This window comes from Saimiri boliviensis, chromosome 11, assembly GCF_048565385.1.
Source record: "Saimiri boliviensis isolate mSaiBol1 chromosome 11, mSaiBol1.pri, whole genome shotgun sequence".
NCBI lineage: Eukaryota > Metazoa > Chordata > Mammalia > Primates > Cebidae > Saimiri > Saimiri boliviensis.
Window position 1 is genome coordinate 14,477,954 of NC_133459.1, and position 16,868 is coordinate 14,494,821.

The 16,868-nt window shown below is 42.2% G+C and overlaps 1 protein-coding gene across 2 annotated transcripts in view; it reads left to right on the forward strand.

Moving 5' to 3' along the window:
* The window catches only part of DDI2 (DNA damage inducible 1 homolog 2), a 59,758-nt gene that overhangs the window by 4,610 nt on the left and 38,280 nt on the right, over positions 1–16,868 (forward strand). For both annotated transcript variants that reach the window (XM_039474534.2, XM_039474536.2), the window contains exons 2-4: positions 6,101–6,230; positions 10,409–10,645; positions 13,301–13,427. In XM_039474534.2, coding sequence (XP_039330468.2) covers positions 6,101–6,230; positions 10,409–10,645; positions 13,301–13,427 — 494 coding nt within the window. The remainder of the gene's footprint in view (positions 1–6,100; positions 6,231–10,408; positions 10,646–13,300; positions 13,428–16,868) is intronic.

Sequence of the window (16,868 nt, forward strand, 5' to 3'; positions counted from 1 at the left end):
CTTCCTGGGCTCAAGTGATCCTCCCACCTCAGCCTCCCAAGTAGCTGGGACTACAAGTGTGTATCACCACATCTGGCTAATTTTTAAATTTTTTGTAGAGATGGAGGTTTCACTATGTTGGCCAGGCTGGTCTCAAACTTCTGACCTCAGATGATCCACCTGCCTTGGCCTCCCAAAGTCCTGGAATTACAGGCGTGAGCCACTGTACCTGGCCCCAAATTAATAATTTTCAAAGGCTACATAATATGCCATCATATAGATATATTGTAATTTATTTAGCAACCTTCCTTTTGTTGGGCATAATATTGGGGAAAATTGGAAGCAGTTGTAAGTAACATTGCCATGAACATCCCTATATTTAAGGCTGTATCCTCCATTTCTGTTACTTTATCAGGGTAGATTATTAGATATGTGGTTGCCAGATCAGAGGTATAAACTCTTTGAAAAGTTTTTAGTAACTGTTGCGGAATTGCCTTCCAGAGAGTTAGGCTTTTAGTAACTGTTGCCAAATTGCCTGCCAGAGGGTTATTATACAAGTCGAACTGGCTATTACATGGGGATAGATATTACATATCTATTATATGTAGTCAACTTGGTATATAGTGGGCATTTGATTAATGCTAGTATGAAGCCATTCATATATAGTTAACAGGTGTTTTGTGGCCAGTTTATGATCCTTATTTTATCTTTATTCTTTATTTTTTAGAGATGAGGTCTCACACTCTAGCCCAGGCTGGAATGTAGTGTTACAATCATAGCTTACTGCATCCTCAACATTCTGGGGTCAAGGGATCCTCCCAAGTAGCTGTGACTTTTTTCCCTTCTATTTTCTTTCTTTCTTTCTTTTTTTGACACGAGGTCTTGCCAGTGCTGGGCTTGAACTCCTGGCCTCAAGCAGTCCTTCTGCCTCTGCCTTCCAGAGTGTTGGGATTATAGGTGTGAGCCACTGCACCTGGCCTACCAGTTTATGTTCCCTAATGCTAGAATTTTATTGTTAAGCTTTCTGTTAATAGAAGGCTCTCATTCAGAGACCAGAAAACATCTGACCTCATGCTTAAAAGTTCTGGAGTTTTATTAATTAGTCTATTGTTAAATGTTGATTAAGATTATAATTCAGTCTCTGGGGTGCCTCCTCTGGAGTAAGTACCAGCAGTTGTGCCAGTTTTGCTGATTAAGACTCATAGCTGTATACCTTTTCTTGTTGTATGTTTTTATAACTGGCAAAACTTGAATTTTGGGCTTTGTAGCTGTTGAGTTGGGTAACATGCATGGTGGAAGGATCAAGAATGCCATCAGTGGAACGCCTTTTGTTTTGACTGGTAGAGATTTGAGGCCATGTCTAATAGATACTTGTGTTCCGTTGGAAGATCACTCGGATTTATTTTGGGACTTTTGCTGCAAAATAATTGTCTTTCTTGGACTCTTAAGCCTATTTAAACAAAAAGAAATCAGTTCTTTGTGGCAGTTACAAATTTAGCTGCGCTTTAGTTGATCTCATGTATGTCCTCAGACTAAAATGGAGCACAGCTGCTGCTTCGTCGGTGTGAGGAACGTGTGCTCCTCACCCAGGTTCTTCAGTCTAGTGTTTCCAGGAAATTGGCGCTGAAGCAACATTTCATACTTGACAGACATGCTCGATGTGGTGATGATCTGGGTTTTACGTTTTTATTGTTAGGTCATGCTGCCTTCCTTTAAAAAATGATATTGTCTGCTGAGGCAATATTGTGGCAACTAAACAGTGATGGAGTGAAGTGTGGCATCTGTGAAGTGGGAGTCAGAGCAGGGAGTTGGTGGTGGTTTCTTCTTCATGTTCAGGGCATGGGGATGTGTTGAGGCAGCGGACAGTATTTTGATCCTCCTGCTGAATAGAGTTTCTTACTGGCAATGGATGGCTAGTAGTGCTTGTTAAAGTCACCTAGCTAATTCACTAGGCCACTTTGGGCTTATGTTTGGGAAAGCTGTATATGATACTACTCAAGAGTATGGGCTTTGAAATCAGACAGTTGTTCCAGTTGCAGTTTTCTTCTTGTTTTTTGTTTTTGTTTTTGTTTTAAGAGACAAGATTAGCCGAGTGTGGTGGTGGCTTATGCCTGTAACCCCAACACTTTGGGAGGCCAAGGCTGGTGGATCACAAGGTCAGGAGATCGAGACCATCCTGGCCAACATGATTGAAAATTACAAAAATTAGCCGGGTGTGTTGGCGTGTGCCTGTAGTCTCAGCTACTTGGGAGGCAGAGACAGGAGAATTGCTTGAACCCAGGAGGCAGAGGTTGCAGTGAGCCGAGATTGTGCCACTGCATTCCAGCCTGACAACAGAGCGAGACTCTGTCTCAAAAAAAAGAGATCTTATTCTGTTGCCTAGGCTAGAGTGCAGTTGTGCAATCATAACTCACTGCAACCTCAAATTCCTGGGTTCAGGTGATCCTCCTGCTTCAGTCTCCCAAACAGTTGAGACTACAGGAATATGCTACCATGCTTGGCTAATTAATTTTTTTTTTTTTTTTTTTTTTTTTTTGGTTAGAGATGTGGTCTTGTGTTGCCCAGGCCGGCCTTGCATTCCTTGACTCAGACGATCTTCCTACCTCAGCCTCCCAAAGTATTGGGATTATAGGCGTGAGCTACTGCACCCGGCCTGGATAGGATTATTTTGATCCTCCTGAGTTTGAATCCTCCTTGTAAATAAATACATTTTCTCTTATAAATACAGTTAGATGTGCCTCTGCTCCCAGGACACTATTCATGTATCTCTAAATATACTGATAGTTGAATTTATGAAACTGGAAAATTAAAGAGTAGGTTGTTGCTTACTGATGACTTTATTACAGTGGTTTCACAATGTTGATACTGCACTGGAAGAGCCTGCTACCTGCCATTTCCCTTGGCATGCCTCTTTTCTTGTTGCTCACTGCAACCTGTAATGCTTGTCACTTCTGGTGTATATGTTTTTTCCAGGCAGTCTCACAAGTTGTAATGACTCTCAGTTGTTTTGCAAAAAATCTGTGTTGATGCTGATGTACTTTTACTATGAAATATGTGCTTAAATAAGGGTGTGTGAATGGAATGATGGGAGTGCAGTCTGTTGAAATGTGGTTCTGTTTTTATTTTTTAAGGGACAAGAGTCTCACTGTCTTGCCCCAGGCTGGAGTGCAGTGATACAACTTCAGCTCACTACAGCCTGGGCCTCTTGGGCTCAAGCAGTCCTCCTGCCTTAGACTTCTAAGTTGCTGGGACTACATTCACATGCTACTATGGTTGGCTGTTAAATTGTTTATTTTTTTTAGAGATGGGGTCTCACTATGTTGCCCAGGCTGGTCTCAAACTCCAAGTTTATGCCTAGTGTTCCATTATTGGAATGCTAAGCTCGTGGGAGTTATTTATATCCTATTGCTCAAGGTCATCGCCAAGGTCTGAGTTTTCACAAAAAAAATTTGCAGCTTCTGGCATGAATGGGTTAAGCGATGCTACTGCCTTAGCCTCCCCAAGTGCTAGGATTACAGGCATGAGCCATTGTACCAGATCTGAAATGTGTTTTAGCTCAGCGGATTGAGCATTAAGAACTTACAGTATTTTTTCAATACGAACAACAAAGAAAACAAAAAAATAAGAATAATAAAGAACTTAACTATTTTTTCAAGTCATGCATAAAATTTGTATAATTTGGCCTACAAATTTTCTCATATTCAGAAGAATTTGATTTTGATAGGAACTCATTTTCCTGTTCTGTTTCTCATGTCTATAAATTCTGAGAGCAGATATGATAGAATCACTTTTTTTCTAGTTTCAATGCTGTATTTTCAGATTTGGTTTCCCCTCCTGCCCCTGCCCCCCAGTAGAGTCTTGTTGCCCAGAGCTGGAGTATAATGGTTCAATCTCACCTCACTGCAACCTCTACTTTTTTTTTTTTTTTTTTTTTGAGACAGAGTTTGACTCTTGTTACCCAGGCTGGAGTGCAATGGCGCGATCTCGGCTCACCGCAACCTCCGCCTCCTGGGTTCAGGCAATTCTCCTGCCTCAGCCTCCCGAGTAGCTGGGATTACAGGCACGTGCCACCACGCACAGCTAATTTTTTGTATTTTTAGTAGAGACGGGGTTTCACTATGTTGACCGGGATGGTCTCGATCTCTCGACCTCGTGATCCACCTGCCTCGGCCTCCCAAAGTGCTGGGATTACAGGCTTGAGCCACGGCGCCCGGCTGCAACCTCTACTTTTGGGGTTCAAGCAGTTCTCCTGCCTCAGCCTGCACTCCACCATGCCTGGCTAATTTTTGTATTTTTAGTGGAGATGGGGTTTCACCGTGTTGGCCATGCTGGTCTCAAGCTTCTGAGCTCGTGATCTGCCTGCCTTGGGCTTCCAAAGTGCTGGGATTACAGGTGTGAGCCACTGCACCCAGCCACCATATTTTCAGTTTTTATTTCAGGTAACCTTACTGTGAAAGCTGTAAGGAAACATTATAGAATAATAATGTTAGCAGAGAGACCTGGAAGGGACAGCTGTAATGATGATCTAGTCCCTCTGCTTGCTTGATACTAGGGAAGGGTCAGGCCTGGTCCTGCTGAGTGATGTGCCACTTGCAGGGAGTTACTGGCAGAGCCAGGACAGAACTCAGGTTCCTCAGTTTGCATGTGGCCTGGTAAAAAGCGAATCATTAGGAGGAAAACCTTCTAAGGCCTGAGTTTATTCTGAATGCCTTTCTGGAGTGTGTAGCAATACAGGGCAGATTTTATGTTTTTTCATGATAAAATTATAGTATATTTTTGTTGTTTCTACAACACATTATTTCATCTATTTTTGTGCTCTTAGGTTTTCTTCAGTTTGATTACACATCATAAAAATATTTTTATTAGTAGTACATCCCTAATTTTTTCCACTTTTATTTAGTTGTTTTTTCTTTTTTATTTTCTCTTTTAAAAATTTTTTTATTATTTTTTTCTTTATACTTGCCGTACATGAGCAATCTTTCTTTCTTTATTTTTGAGACTGAGTCTCACTCTGTCTCCCAGGCTGGAGTGCTGTGGCATGATCTCAGCTCACTGCAACCTCCTCCTCATGTGTTCAAGTGATTCTCCTGCCTCAGCCTCCCAGTAGCTGGGACTACAGGCACGCACCACCACACCCAGCTAATATTTCATATTTTCATTAGAGACTGGGTTTCGCCATATTAGCCAGAATGGTCTCAATCTCCTGACCTCGTGATCCGCTCGTCTTGGCCTCCCAAAATGCCAGGATTACAGGCATGAGCTACCATGCCTGGCCAGTTCTTTTTTTACTTTCACTTTATTTCTAGTCATAAACATAAGAATGATACAACTTTGGGGATGATTCTGGAGCCATTTGTTCAAAAAGAAAAAAACAGAAAAAAACTTTGGGGATGGTAGAAGAGAAGGAAGAATACAATACAGGAAGGATGATATTTGGGAACCTTTTGCCAATGTACAAGATTATTTAAAAGTGCACACATTATTTAATAGTACTATAGTTAGCATGCCCAGAATAAATCATCCCCTTTTCCTCCCTTCTAAAAATTAAATCTAAAATTATATCCATTATTTCCATAAATTTATTCATTGTTTAATTCAACAAATATTTGAGCATCAGTCATATAACAGGCCCTGTTCTAAGCATTTATGTTCAGGTGAATGAAACAAAGTCCTTGTCTTCAAGTAGTTGACAATTAATGGTGCAGAGGACAATAAATAAGTAAATATAGATTGTGTTAGTGGAGAGTACATTTCCAAATAACATATTAGGGAGGAACTCTGAAGAGTGATGTTTGATCAGAGACGTAAAAGAAAAAAATGAGTGGAAAAAGAACATTCTTCAGGTAGAAGAAGAGAAACAGCCCTCAAGGGGAAGTTGCTCCCTGTTTTTTGAGAAACAGCAGTCATCATGGATGGTGAAGTCAGAAGGGGAGCCAGGGACCAAATTGTTTGGTCCTGGTAGGTGACGGGAAGGACTGTGGGTTTTATTCTAGGTGTGGTGAGAATCTGGAAGGTTTGAACAGGGAGTGCGACATCTGATTCAGAGGAAAACTGGTCCTTTTGCTTTGCACTATGTTATTTCTCAGTGCTTTATACTGTTGTATATCTTTTCTCATTGTAGATTGTCTATGCTGAAAGACCTCTCACAGACAACCACAGATCATTGGCTTCTTATGGCTTAAAAGATGGCGATGTTGTGATTTTACGACAGAAGGAGAATGCAGACCCTCGACCTCCAGTGCAGTTCCCAAGTAAGACACCTTGTGGTTGAACATCCCCCAGCACAACCACCAGCAGGTAGCAGAGCATAGCGCCTCAGAGTTTTGGATTCAGACTGCAGAATACGGATCTTGACTCTGCCTTTTCCCTGCTGTGTAACCTTGGATAATATCCCTAAATTGATTTCCTCTTCTATAAAATAGGTGCCGTAATTAACCCTAATTCCTAAAGCTGACCTGAGGAACCCCAACTCCTAAAGCTGACCAGAGGCTAATGCTTGTAAAATTTTCAGCACGTAGCAAGCTTCTTGTTATCTTCTGTTAACAAGCTAACAAATGTTAGCTTCTGTTATCAGTGATACTTACACAATAATCTTTATCCTTGGTAAGGACTTGAACTTGAGAGAATACGTAAGCCTATGATTTTGCTACTTTGTGTCTCTGTCCTTCAGTGGCCAGCCCTTATGAAGCATTTTATAGCCAGCCAGGCACTTGTAGCTGCATTTCACATGATCTCATAACTTGGTTGTGGGGAAATTTACATAATGATTTACAGTTATGAAGCTCAGATTTTTTTTTTTTTTTTTTTTTTTTTTTTTTTTTTTTTTTTTTTTTTTTTGAGACGGAGTTTCGCTCTTGTTAACCCAGGCTGGAGTGCAATGGCACGATCTCGGCTCACCGCAACCTCCGCCTCCTGGGTTCAGGCAATTCTCCTGCCTCAGCCTCCTGAGTAGCTGGGATTACAGGCACACGCCACCATGCCCAGCTAATTTTTTGTATTTTTAGTAGAGACGGGGTTTCACCATGTTGACCAGGCTGGTCTCGATCTCTTGACCTCGTGATCCACCCGCCTCAGCCTCCCAAAGTGCTGGGATTACAGGCTTGAGCCACCGCGCCCGGCGAAGCTCAGATTTTAAATAGTGTCTTTAAAGTTACAGAGCTGTAAAGTCAGGGCACAGGAATTAAAATTTGATGCTTTTTCTGTTATGCTGAACTTGATAAACATTAATCAGCTTGACCAAGTTCTGGCTCTTTCCTACTAGCTGTGTTAATCACATATAAAGAAACATTTATCTTTGATGCACCTTTTATAATAGATGTTTGTAGTCTGAAATCTGTGCATTGGGATTTAGTAGGTTTCTGTATCACTGAAATAATATACAGAATTGTGTGGGTATGAACGTGTGTGTGCACTGGATAGAGAGAGGGTCATAGTTTTGTTCAGAAACTTAAAGTGGCTCATGATCCACAAAATGTTTATAAGGTCTTAATGTGAAACAGCTTGGTGAAATGTGTGATTTTTTTTTTTTCCCCCATTCTCTGCCATATTGTGATAGATTTTCTTAAACAGTGTTTAGCCTGTAGGTCACCAGTTTTAAAGTTTATAGTGACAGATGCTGGCAGTCTGGGTGATGCCTGACTGCAGCTTTGAGCACAGTGTTTCCATTCGGCCCGAAATTGGAACTTTTTGAGACCATCAAGGACTGGCTCCACCAGATCTGGAAGACATTCATCCCTTGGGGCCACAGTTGTATTTAAACAACTATGACAATCAGTGAAAACCACATCTTCCTTTGGTTAATTTGATGAGATTGTTAATTCCGAATTTACTTGTTTTTTTGTTTGGTTTTGTTTTGTGTTTTCTGTATTGTTGCATATGGATAACAGAGCCAACAGGTTGAGGTGGGAGTGATCTGGTCTATTAAGTAAACATGTTTTTGAGAATTATTCTGAAGTGAATGGACTCTCAAGATAATGTATAACTGGGGGTGGAGATAAAATTTCTTGACCTACGAAGAGGGCCCACCCATATCTTTTTCTGGCTGGTGTAGATTAACTGCCTCACAGATCATCCTGTTCACTTAACCTTTTCCTTGGTTGGGAATTGAAGAAAGTGGCTAGTTGGACCCCTGCTAAAGGGTAGCAATGTTACATCTGAGTTTAAGCATTCTCTTTTTCTATCTGAGGTCCAAAAAGGCTTCAGGACTTGAGACGTTTGTTTTTTGGTTTTTCTTGTTTTTTTTTTTTTTTTAGTTTATATAAAATCCTTGATAGTGTAAATATTGTGCTATAATTCTAATCACTGTGGAATTGCTTCTTGTACTGTCATTTATAACATTAAACACAATTATCTTTTTAAAAAGTATTCAGTTGTTGAGACAAATTTGACCATCAAATATATTTTTGGAGTTGAAGGGATCTTGATTGACTCCGGCCTAGCCCCTCATTCTGGCTCTCCTTGTTTACTTTTCTGCTTTTCTTTTCTTTTCTTTTTTTTTTAATAACAGTTTTGTTGAGATACAGTTCACTCATTTAAAGGATTTTGTACTATAATCATGAGTTGTGCAGCCATCACCACAATCCATTTTAGCATATCTTCATTACCTAAAAAAGAAACCCTATGCCCGTTTATAGTCATTTCCCATTTCTCCCTGGGCTCTACAGCCTAGACAACTACAAGTCTACTTTTTGTCTCTATGTATTTACCTGTTTGGGACATTTCATATAAATGGGATCATACAATATGTAGGTCCTTTGTGCAAGGATTAAAATTCTCTTTTATCTTCCTTTCATTTTAATAAGGTCAGCTTAGCCTGGCATATAGGACCTGGGAGCTGTAGCTTCTAAACCGTGGTAGCTTTTGGTATACTCAGCACTGAGAACCTATGCAAGTCCCTTTTCTTCTTTCTTTCCTATAAAATGACACCATTTAGCTCCCCAGGGGCATGAGAAGAGTTAGCAGAGATGCACAGATGAAAGTATAAATCCAGAGAACTTTTAAGAACTTCCCTGAGCCAATACCTTTAGCACTGACTTGAAGAATTTAGTATCTAACATTTATACCGCTCACTTGATATGTAAGATATTCTTAGTTCTGGCCAGGCGCGGTGGCTCACGCTTGTAATCCCAGCACTTTGGGAGGCCGAGGTGGGTGGATCACCTGAGGTAAGGAGTTCAAGACCAGCCTGGGCAACATGGTGAAACCCCATCTCTACTAAAAATACAAAAAATTAGCTGGGTATGGTGGCAGATGCCTGTAATCCCAGCTACTTGGGAGGCTGAGCAGGAGAATCACTTGAACCTGGGTGGTGGAGGTTGCAGTGAGTCAGGATTGCACCGTTGCATTCCAGGCTGTGCAACAAGGTGATACTCCATCTCAAAAAAAAAAATTCTTTGATCCAAGCATCAAGGATCTCTGAACCATATGTCAGACCAGAGTAGGATTTTTCTCAAGAACAACATCCAGATGTATGCAATTATATTTTTTGAAACTAGCTTTAATTATTTAAAAACAATAAAAACCTGATGTCTATTATGAGGTATTTTATAAGCTGAAAATTTGGGGTTACAAGGGCCGGGCGCGGTGGCTCAAGCCTGTAATCCCAGCATTTTGGGAGGCCGAGGCGGGCGGATCACAAGGTCAAGAGATCGAGACCATCCTGGTCAACATGGTGAAACCCCGTCTCTACTAAAAATACAAAAAATTAGCTGGGCATGGTGGTGCATGCCTGTAATCCCAGCTACTCAGGAGGCTGAGGCAGGAGAATTGCCTGAACCCAGGGGACGGAGGTTGCGGTGAGCCGAGATCACGCCATTGCATTCCAGCCTGGGTAACGAGCGAAACTCCGTCTCACCAAAAAAAAAAAAAAAAGAAAAAAAAAAAAAGGAAAATTTGGGGTTACTACCATCATCTTCCCTCTATTTTTCTTCCTTCCTATCAATTCATTCTCAGCCTGCAGTCTTTTTTTTTTTTTTGGAGACAGAGTTTCGCTCTTGTTACCCAGGCTGGAGTGCAATGGTGCGATCTCGGCTCACCGCAACCTCCGCCTCCTGGGTTCAGGCAATTCTCCTGCCTCAGCCTCCTGAGTAGCTGGGATTACAGGCACGCGCCACCAAGCCCAGCTAATTTTTTGTATTTTTTAAGTAGAGACGGGGTTTCACCATGTTTACCAGGATGGTCTCGATTTCTTGACCTCGTGATCCACCCGCCTCGGCCTCTCAAAATGCTGGGATTACAGGCATGAGCCACTGCGCCCGGCCCGCCTGCAGTCTTTATAGTCAGGGTCAGCATGAGAAAGAACAAGGGTGAAGTCTACAGTTAACCTGCTGCTGCTGTCAAATACCATGTATGAGCAAGTGTTCTGCTTTTTCCTTCAAGTGCTTGTTTTTATAGAGTCATTTGAGTAAACTGAATTGATTTTCCCCCACAGACTTACCCCGCATAGATTTCAGTAGTATAGCTGTGCCTGGCACATCAAGTACCCGGCCGCGCCAGCCACCAGGAACACAGCAGTCCCACTCATCTCCTGGAGAAATCACTTCATCTCCTCAGGGCTTGGACAATCCAGCCTTGCTCCGAGATATGTTGCTGGCCAACCCGCATGAGCTGTCCTTGCTGAAGGAACGCAATCCACCCTTGGCAGAAGCTCTGCTCAGTGGAGACCTTGGTAAGCTTATAAATTTGGAAGACTGATAGGCTGGCCTGAGGTGAAAAAGATGTGTCATAACAAACGTGAAGAGACTGCAGCAATACTGTGTCACATGATTTATTGAACATACCAGTTTGTTCTCTGTGAGAGGTAAATTAGTGCTGAAATCAAAGGCTGAGTTAATTGGAAATAGCAATAGAGCTATAGGAGTGAAATCCATCTAGGCCACCCCCCTCAGTTTACTTTTTGTTTTCCTCACTGTTTTTGGCAGCACACAACTTGTTTAGTTAGATCTTCATTTAAAGAGAGCACCAACAAGCCAGCTGATGCCAGTTGGCATTTTTTTTTTTTTTTTTTTTTAAGTTACAAGAAACAGGTTTAGTGCCCTGTATGACAAAATGGAACCCCCATAACCTCAGTCCACTCCAGGTTATTTTTTGTAGAGATGGAGTTTTGCCATGTTGTCCAGCCTGGTCTCAAACTTCTAGGCTCAAGCAGTCTGCCTGCCTTAGCCTCCCAAAGTGCTGGGATTACAGGCATGAGCTGTCACACCCAGCCAACTTTTAGTCATCTTTATGAATTGAGTTTTCTCTGTAAATTTCTCTCATTTTACTCTTGGGTTTACGAGTTAAATTGGGTTAAGTTTAAAAACATAACAGACACTTAATGACTCATTCCTCAATTGACTGTTGTTAAATTGGCAATCTTTACCTTACAGAGAAGTACACAGATTTTAAATATACAATTCCTTGAGTTTTGGCAAACTCCTTTAACCCCAATCAAGACACAGGACATTTCTCTCCCTCTAGAAAGTTCTATGGTGTTCCATTCTAGTCAGTTTCCTCTCCTTATAGGTTACTACTATTTTGATAATCTAACAGTTTAGTTTTGCCTGTTTTTAAATTCCATGTATTTGGAATTGTAGCATGTCTGCCCTTTGATTTAGGCTTCTTTCACTCACTGTTTTTTAGATTCATCTGTACTGTGTGTATTAGTAGTTCAGATAACTGTTGTTATAATTTCTTTTAATTTCTTATGTCAGCATATCTAATTACCAAAGACCGTGTGATGGGGCATTTAAATTTGCACACTTAAGTGTACCACCATTTAAGAAATTGCAGAATAGATTCTTGTAACACACATCTTGTAGCAAGCAGTGTTTTCTCTATTAAATTTCCTCCCTATTCTTTTTTTTCTTTTAGTATTTCAGCTTTTCAGAACACACAAAATATAGGTAGACTAACAATAGTTTATACTTAATTCGTCTGGCTTAAGGCAGGGCATATTATAAAGGAAATGAAACTAGAAGAGGAAAAGGGGATTAAATAATGCTCTGTTGGGCAGGGCGTCGTGGCTCAAGCCTAAATCCCAGCACTTTGGGAGGCCGAGGCGGGCGGATCACAAGGTCAAGAGATCGAGACCATCCTGGTCAACACGGTGAAACCCTGTCTCTACTAAAAATACAAAAAAATTCGCTGGGCATGGTGGCGCGTGCCTGTAATCCCAGCTACTCAGGAGGCTGAGGCAGGAGAATTGCCTGAACCCAGGAGGCGGAGGTTGCAGTGAGCCGAGATCGCGTCGTTGCACTCCAGCCTGGGTAACAAGAGCGAAACTCCGTCTCAAAAATAAATAAATAAATAAATAATGCACTGTTTTGTTTCTAGGTAATAGGATAATGAGGACAATGGGGAGGGGAGGAGAGGAGTGGAGACATTTATCTGCCACATGGATAGTCATTCCCCATTGATTTAAATTGGAAAGTTGCTACCTCTGAGTAGAAACAGTATGATAGATAACTTCTTATAAAAGATTTTTGCAAATAATTTTTTATTTTATTTATTATTTTTTAATTTATTTTTATTTTTTCTCTTATTTTGAGACAGAGTTTCACTCTTGTTACCCAGGCTGGAGTGCAATGGTGTGATCTTGGCTCACTGCAACCTCCGCCTCCTGGGTCAGGCAATTCTCCTGCCTCAGCCTCCCAAGTAGCTGGGACTACAGGCACGTGCCACCGTGCCCAGCTAATTTTTTGTATTTTTAGTAGAGATGAGGTTTCACTATGTTGACCAGGATGGCCTCGATCTCTTGACCTCGTTATCCACCCGCCTCGGCCTCCCAAAGTGCTGGGATTACAGGCGTGAGCCACTGCACCCGGCTTAATTTTTTATTTTTTAAGACAGAACCTCACTCCGTCACCCAGGCTGGAATGTGTGATATAATCACAGCTCACTGTAGCCTCGACCTTCTGGGCTCAAGCTATCCTCCCACCTTCGAACCCCCTCACCTGACAGTAGCTGGGACTACAGGCACACACCACCATGCCTGGCTAATTTTTATACTTTTCGTAGAGACAAGATCTTGTTGCATTGCCCAGGCTGATCTCAAACTCCTAGGCTCAAACAGTCCTCCCACCTCAGACTCCCAAAGTGTCCAGATTATAGGCATGAGCCACCACACCCAGCCACAAATGCTTTCTTTACACTGAACTTAAATGATGAAATAGCCTTGACTCAGAGAATAGAAAGTAAATGTAATTGCTCATTTCAAATAAGTTTTAGGCATCCTCTCTGCATCTCTTAAAGTTGTAGTTTGAGAAATTGTTTAGTGTGGAAAAGTACTGATAAATACTGAAAATCTAGTGATACTTAAGATTTTTCCGCCTTATTTTTGTAGAGAAATTTTCTAGAGTCCTGGTGGAGCAGCAGCAGGACCGAGCCCGGAGAGAGCAAGAAAGGATTCGTCTGTTTTCTGCTGATCCCTTTGACCTTGAAGCTCAGGCCAAGATAGAAGAAGACATAAGGTAATGACCTGTTGTTCGTCTAAAGAATAAGACTCGATTCTAGATTTCCCAAACTGCAGGTTATCTGGCATTAGTTGGGCATCTGTTTGGAGGTAGCTTCTCTGTTTTGCAGTTGAGATAGTAACCTCAGTCTTTTATGTTATTCCCTCCTCTTTCATTTACTACACATTTTGATTCAGCATGACAAAGATGTAGTTCTTAGTTTAGTAACTTTCTGTTCTAAAACTGTAAGGAAGACTCCCTGATTGGCAGACAGAGCATCATAACACAGCTCTAGATAAGTGACCTGGACTGAGCAGAAGCCACCATCTGGTGAGACCGTAAGGCTGGTTACATATTACATGGGCTGATTTGACTCTCTTTCCTTAGACTTGTGGTATAAGTCCTGATTAAATCCAGGGCTTGAACATGATTGGATTAGAGAGGGCTCTGCGAGGATGGAACATTTGTGGTCCGAAGTCTGTTTTCCTGCTGCACTTCTTGTGCTGGCCTCAGTGGATAAACTGAATGCTGGACATGTTTCCAGCCCTCAGTTTCTGGAATTCAGTGGTTCCCACCTGGGCTTATAGTAAAATCACATGAGAAGATTTTAAAAATGCAGATGCTTGGGCTCTTCTCCCGAATCTGATGAATCACAATTGTCGGGCAGGGAGCCTAAGCAAGGATGGTGACGCTGTTCCGGCCTCAGTCACACTGCTAGTCACAAGCAAGATTCTTTTGTCTGAAAAAAAGGACACCTGTTTTTCCCTCCTTGAGTCAGTTTTTGTTCCTAATTGTGAAGAACGTAATATAACTAAGAAGAAGATGACAGCAATGATACTTACTACTCTTAGACTGCTTAGCCTTTCAGGGACTGTGTCATCATTTTGGTTACTTAAATGAAGCCTAACTTGGTCATTATGTTACACTATCGACTTAGAAATCAAATCATGCTGGCTGGGGGCAGCTGCTCATGCCTGTAATCCCAGCACTTTGGGAGGCCAAGGCAGGTGGATCACAAGGTCATAAAATAGAGATCAAATCATGCTTTTTTTTTTTTTTTTTTTTTTTTTTTTTTTTTTTTTTTTTATGAGGCAGAGTCTCGCTCTGTTACCCAGGGTGGAGTGCAGTGGTGTGATCTCGGCTCACTGCAACCTCTACCTCCTGGGTTCAAACAATTCTTCTGCTCTTGAGTACCTGGGATTATAGGCACCTGCCACCACGCCCAGCTAATTTTTTTTTTGTTTTTTTTGTTTTTTTGTTTTTTGTTTTTGAGACAGAGTCTCGCTCTGTCACCAGGTGCCAGGCTGGAGTGCAGTGGCTCAATCTTGGCTCACTGCAACCTCTGCCTCCCAGGTTCAAGCTATTCTCCTACCTCAGCCTCCCGAGTAGCTGGGACTACAGGCACACACCACCATGGCCAGCTAATTTTTGTATTTTTAATAGAGATGGGGTTTCACCATGTTGGCCAGGATGGTCTCGATCTGTTGACCTCGTGATCTGCCCGCCTCAGCCTCCCAAAGTGCTGGGATTACAGTCATGAGCCACTATGCCTGGCCTAATTTTTTTGTATTTTTAGTAGAAATGAGATTTTGCCATCCTGGCTAGGCTGGTCTCAAACGGCTGACCTCGTGATCCACCTGCCTCAGCCTTCCAAAGTGCTGGGATTACAGGCATGAGCCACTGCGCCTGGCCCTCAAATCATGCCTTTTTAAACTTCTTATTCGTTTTTGTTTTTTCTTTTTTTTCTTTTCTTTTTCTTTTTATTTTTTTTTAAAGACGGGGTTTCACCATGTTGGTCAGGCTGGTCTTTAACTCCTGACCTCAGGTGATTCTCCTGCCTTGGCCTCCAAAGTGCTTGGATTACAGGCGTGAGCCACCATGCCCAGCCTACTTCTTATTCTTTTATTATTTTATTTATATATTTATTTTGAGACAAGGTCTTACTGTGTCACACAGGCTAGAGTGCAGTGGTGCAATCACAGCTCATTGAAGCCTGGTCTTCCCCCAGACTGAGGTGTTCTTCTCACTTTAGTCTCCCAAATAGCTGGGAACACAGGTGTCTGCCACCATACCCAGCTAATTTTTGTGTTTTTTGTGTAGAGACAGGATTTCATCATGTTGCCCAAGCTGGTCTTGAACTCCTGGGCTCACGAAATCTACGCACCCTGGCCTCCCAAAGTGCTGGGATTGTAGGTGTGAGCCACTGTGCCTAGCTCTTCCTTACTTTTTTAAAAAAATTTTTAACTTTTTTGAGATGGAATATCTTTCTGTCACCAGACTGGAGTGCAGTGGTGCCATCTCAGCTCACTGCAACCTCTGCCTCCCAGGTTCAAGCAGTTCTGCTACATCAGCCTCCCAAGTAGCTGGGACTACAGGTGCACACCACCACACCCAGCTAAGTTTTTGTATTTTAGCGAGATGGGGTTTCACCATTTTGGCCAGGACGGTCTCAATCTCTTGACCTCATGGTCTGCCTACCTCGGCCTCTCAAAGTGTTGGTATTACAGGCGTGAGCCACCGTGCCTGGCATGTTTATTTGTTTTGAGATGGGGCCTCCAACATTTAGGCTGGAGTGCAGTAGCACAATCATGGCTCATTACAGCCTCAACTTCTTGAGCTTAGGTGATCCTCCCACCGCAGCCTTCCAAGTAACTGGGACTACTGGTGCACCACCATGCCTGGGTGATTTTTCTTGTATTTTGCAGAGACAAGCTTTTGCCATATTGCCCGGTCTGGTCTTGAAGTACTGGGCTCGTGATCTGCCCAGCTCCCAGAGTGCTGGGATTACGGGAGTGTGCCACCACACTTGGCCCGAGATTTATTTTTTGTTTGTTTCAGGGTCAGCCCTGTAAAACAGGAAAAAAAAAAAAAAAAAAAAAAAAGAAGACAGTGTCTTGCTCTGTCGCCCAGGCTGGAGTGCAGTGGTGCCGTCATAGCTAACTACAGCCTCAGCATCCTAGGCCCAAGCAATCTTCTTGCCTCAGTCTCCTGAATAGCTGGGACTACAGGCATGTGCTACAACATCAGCTAATTTTAGGGATAAGGTCTCACTGTGTTGCCCAGGCTGGTCTTAAACTCCTGGCCTCAAGTGATCCTCCTGCCTTGGCCTCTTAAAGTGCTGGAAGGTGTGAGCCACTGTGCCTGGCCATAGTGGACTTTCTGTGAATGGGCAGATAGTAAATATTTCAGTCTTTGCAGACCATACAGTCTGTGTAGCTCGTGTTTAACTCTGCTACTGCCATGTGAAAGCAGCCATAGACAATAGGATAATATGTACATGCATGATATCACGGTGGGGTTTCCATAATTTTTGTGCCTAAACAGCAGGCTATGATATACCAACTGTAGATTTAGTGTAGTTTACCCCAAATCTTAGACCCTGTTGTTAGTGTCTCAGTCTTCAGGTAAGTTGCCCAGCCACTGACCTAGTTTCCATTAATGTTGGTAGTATTGGATAAT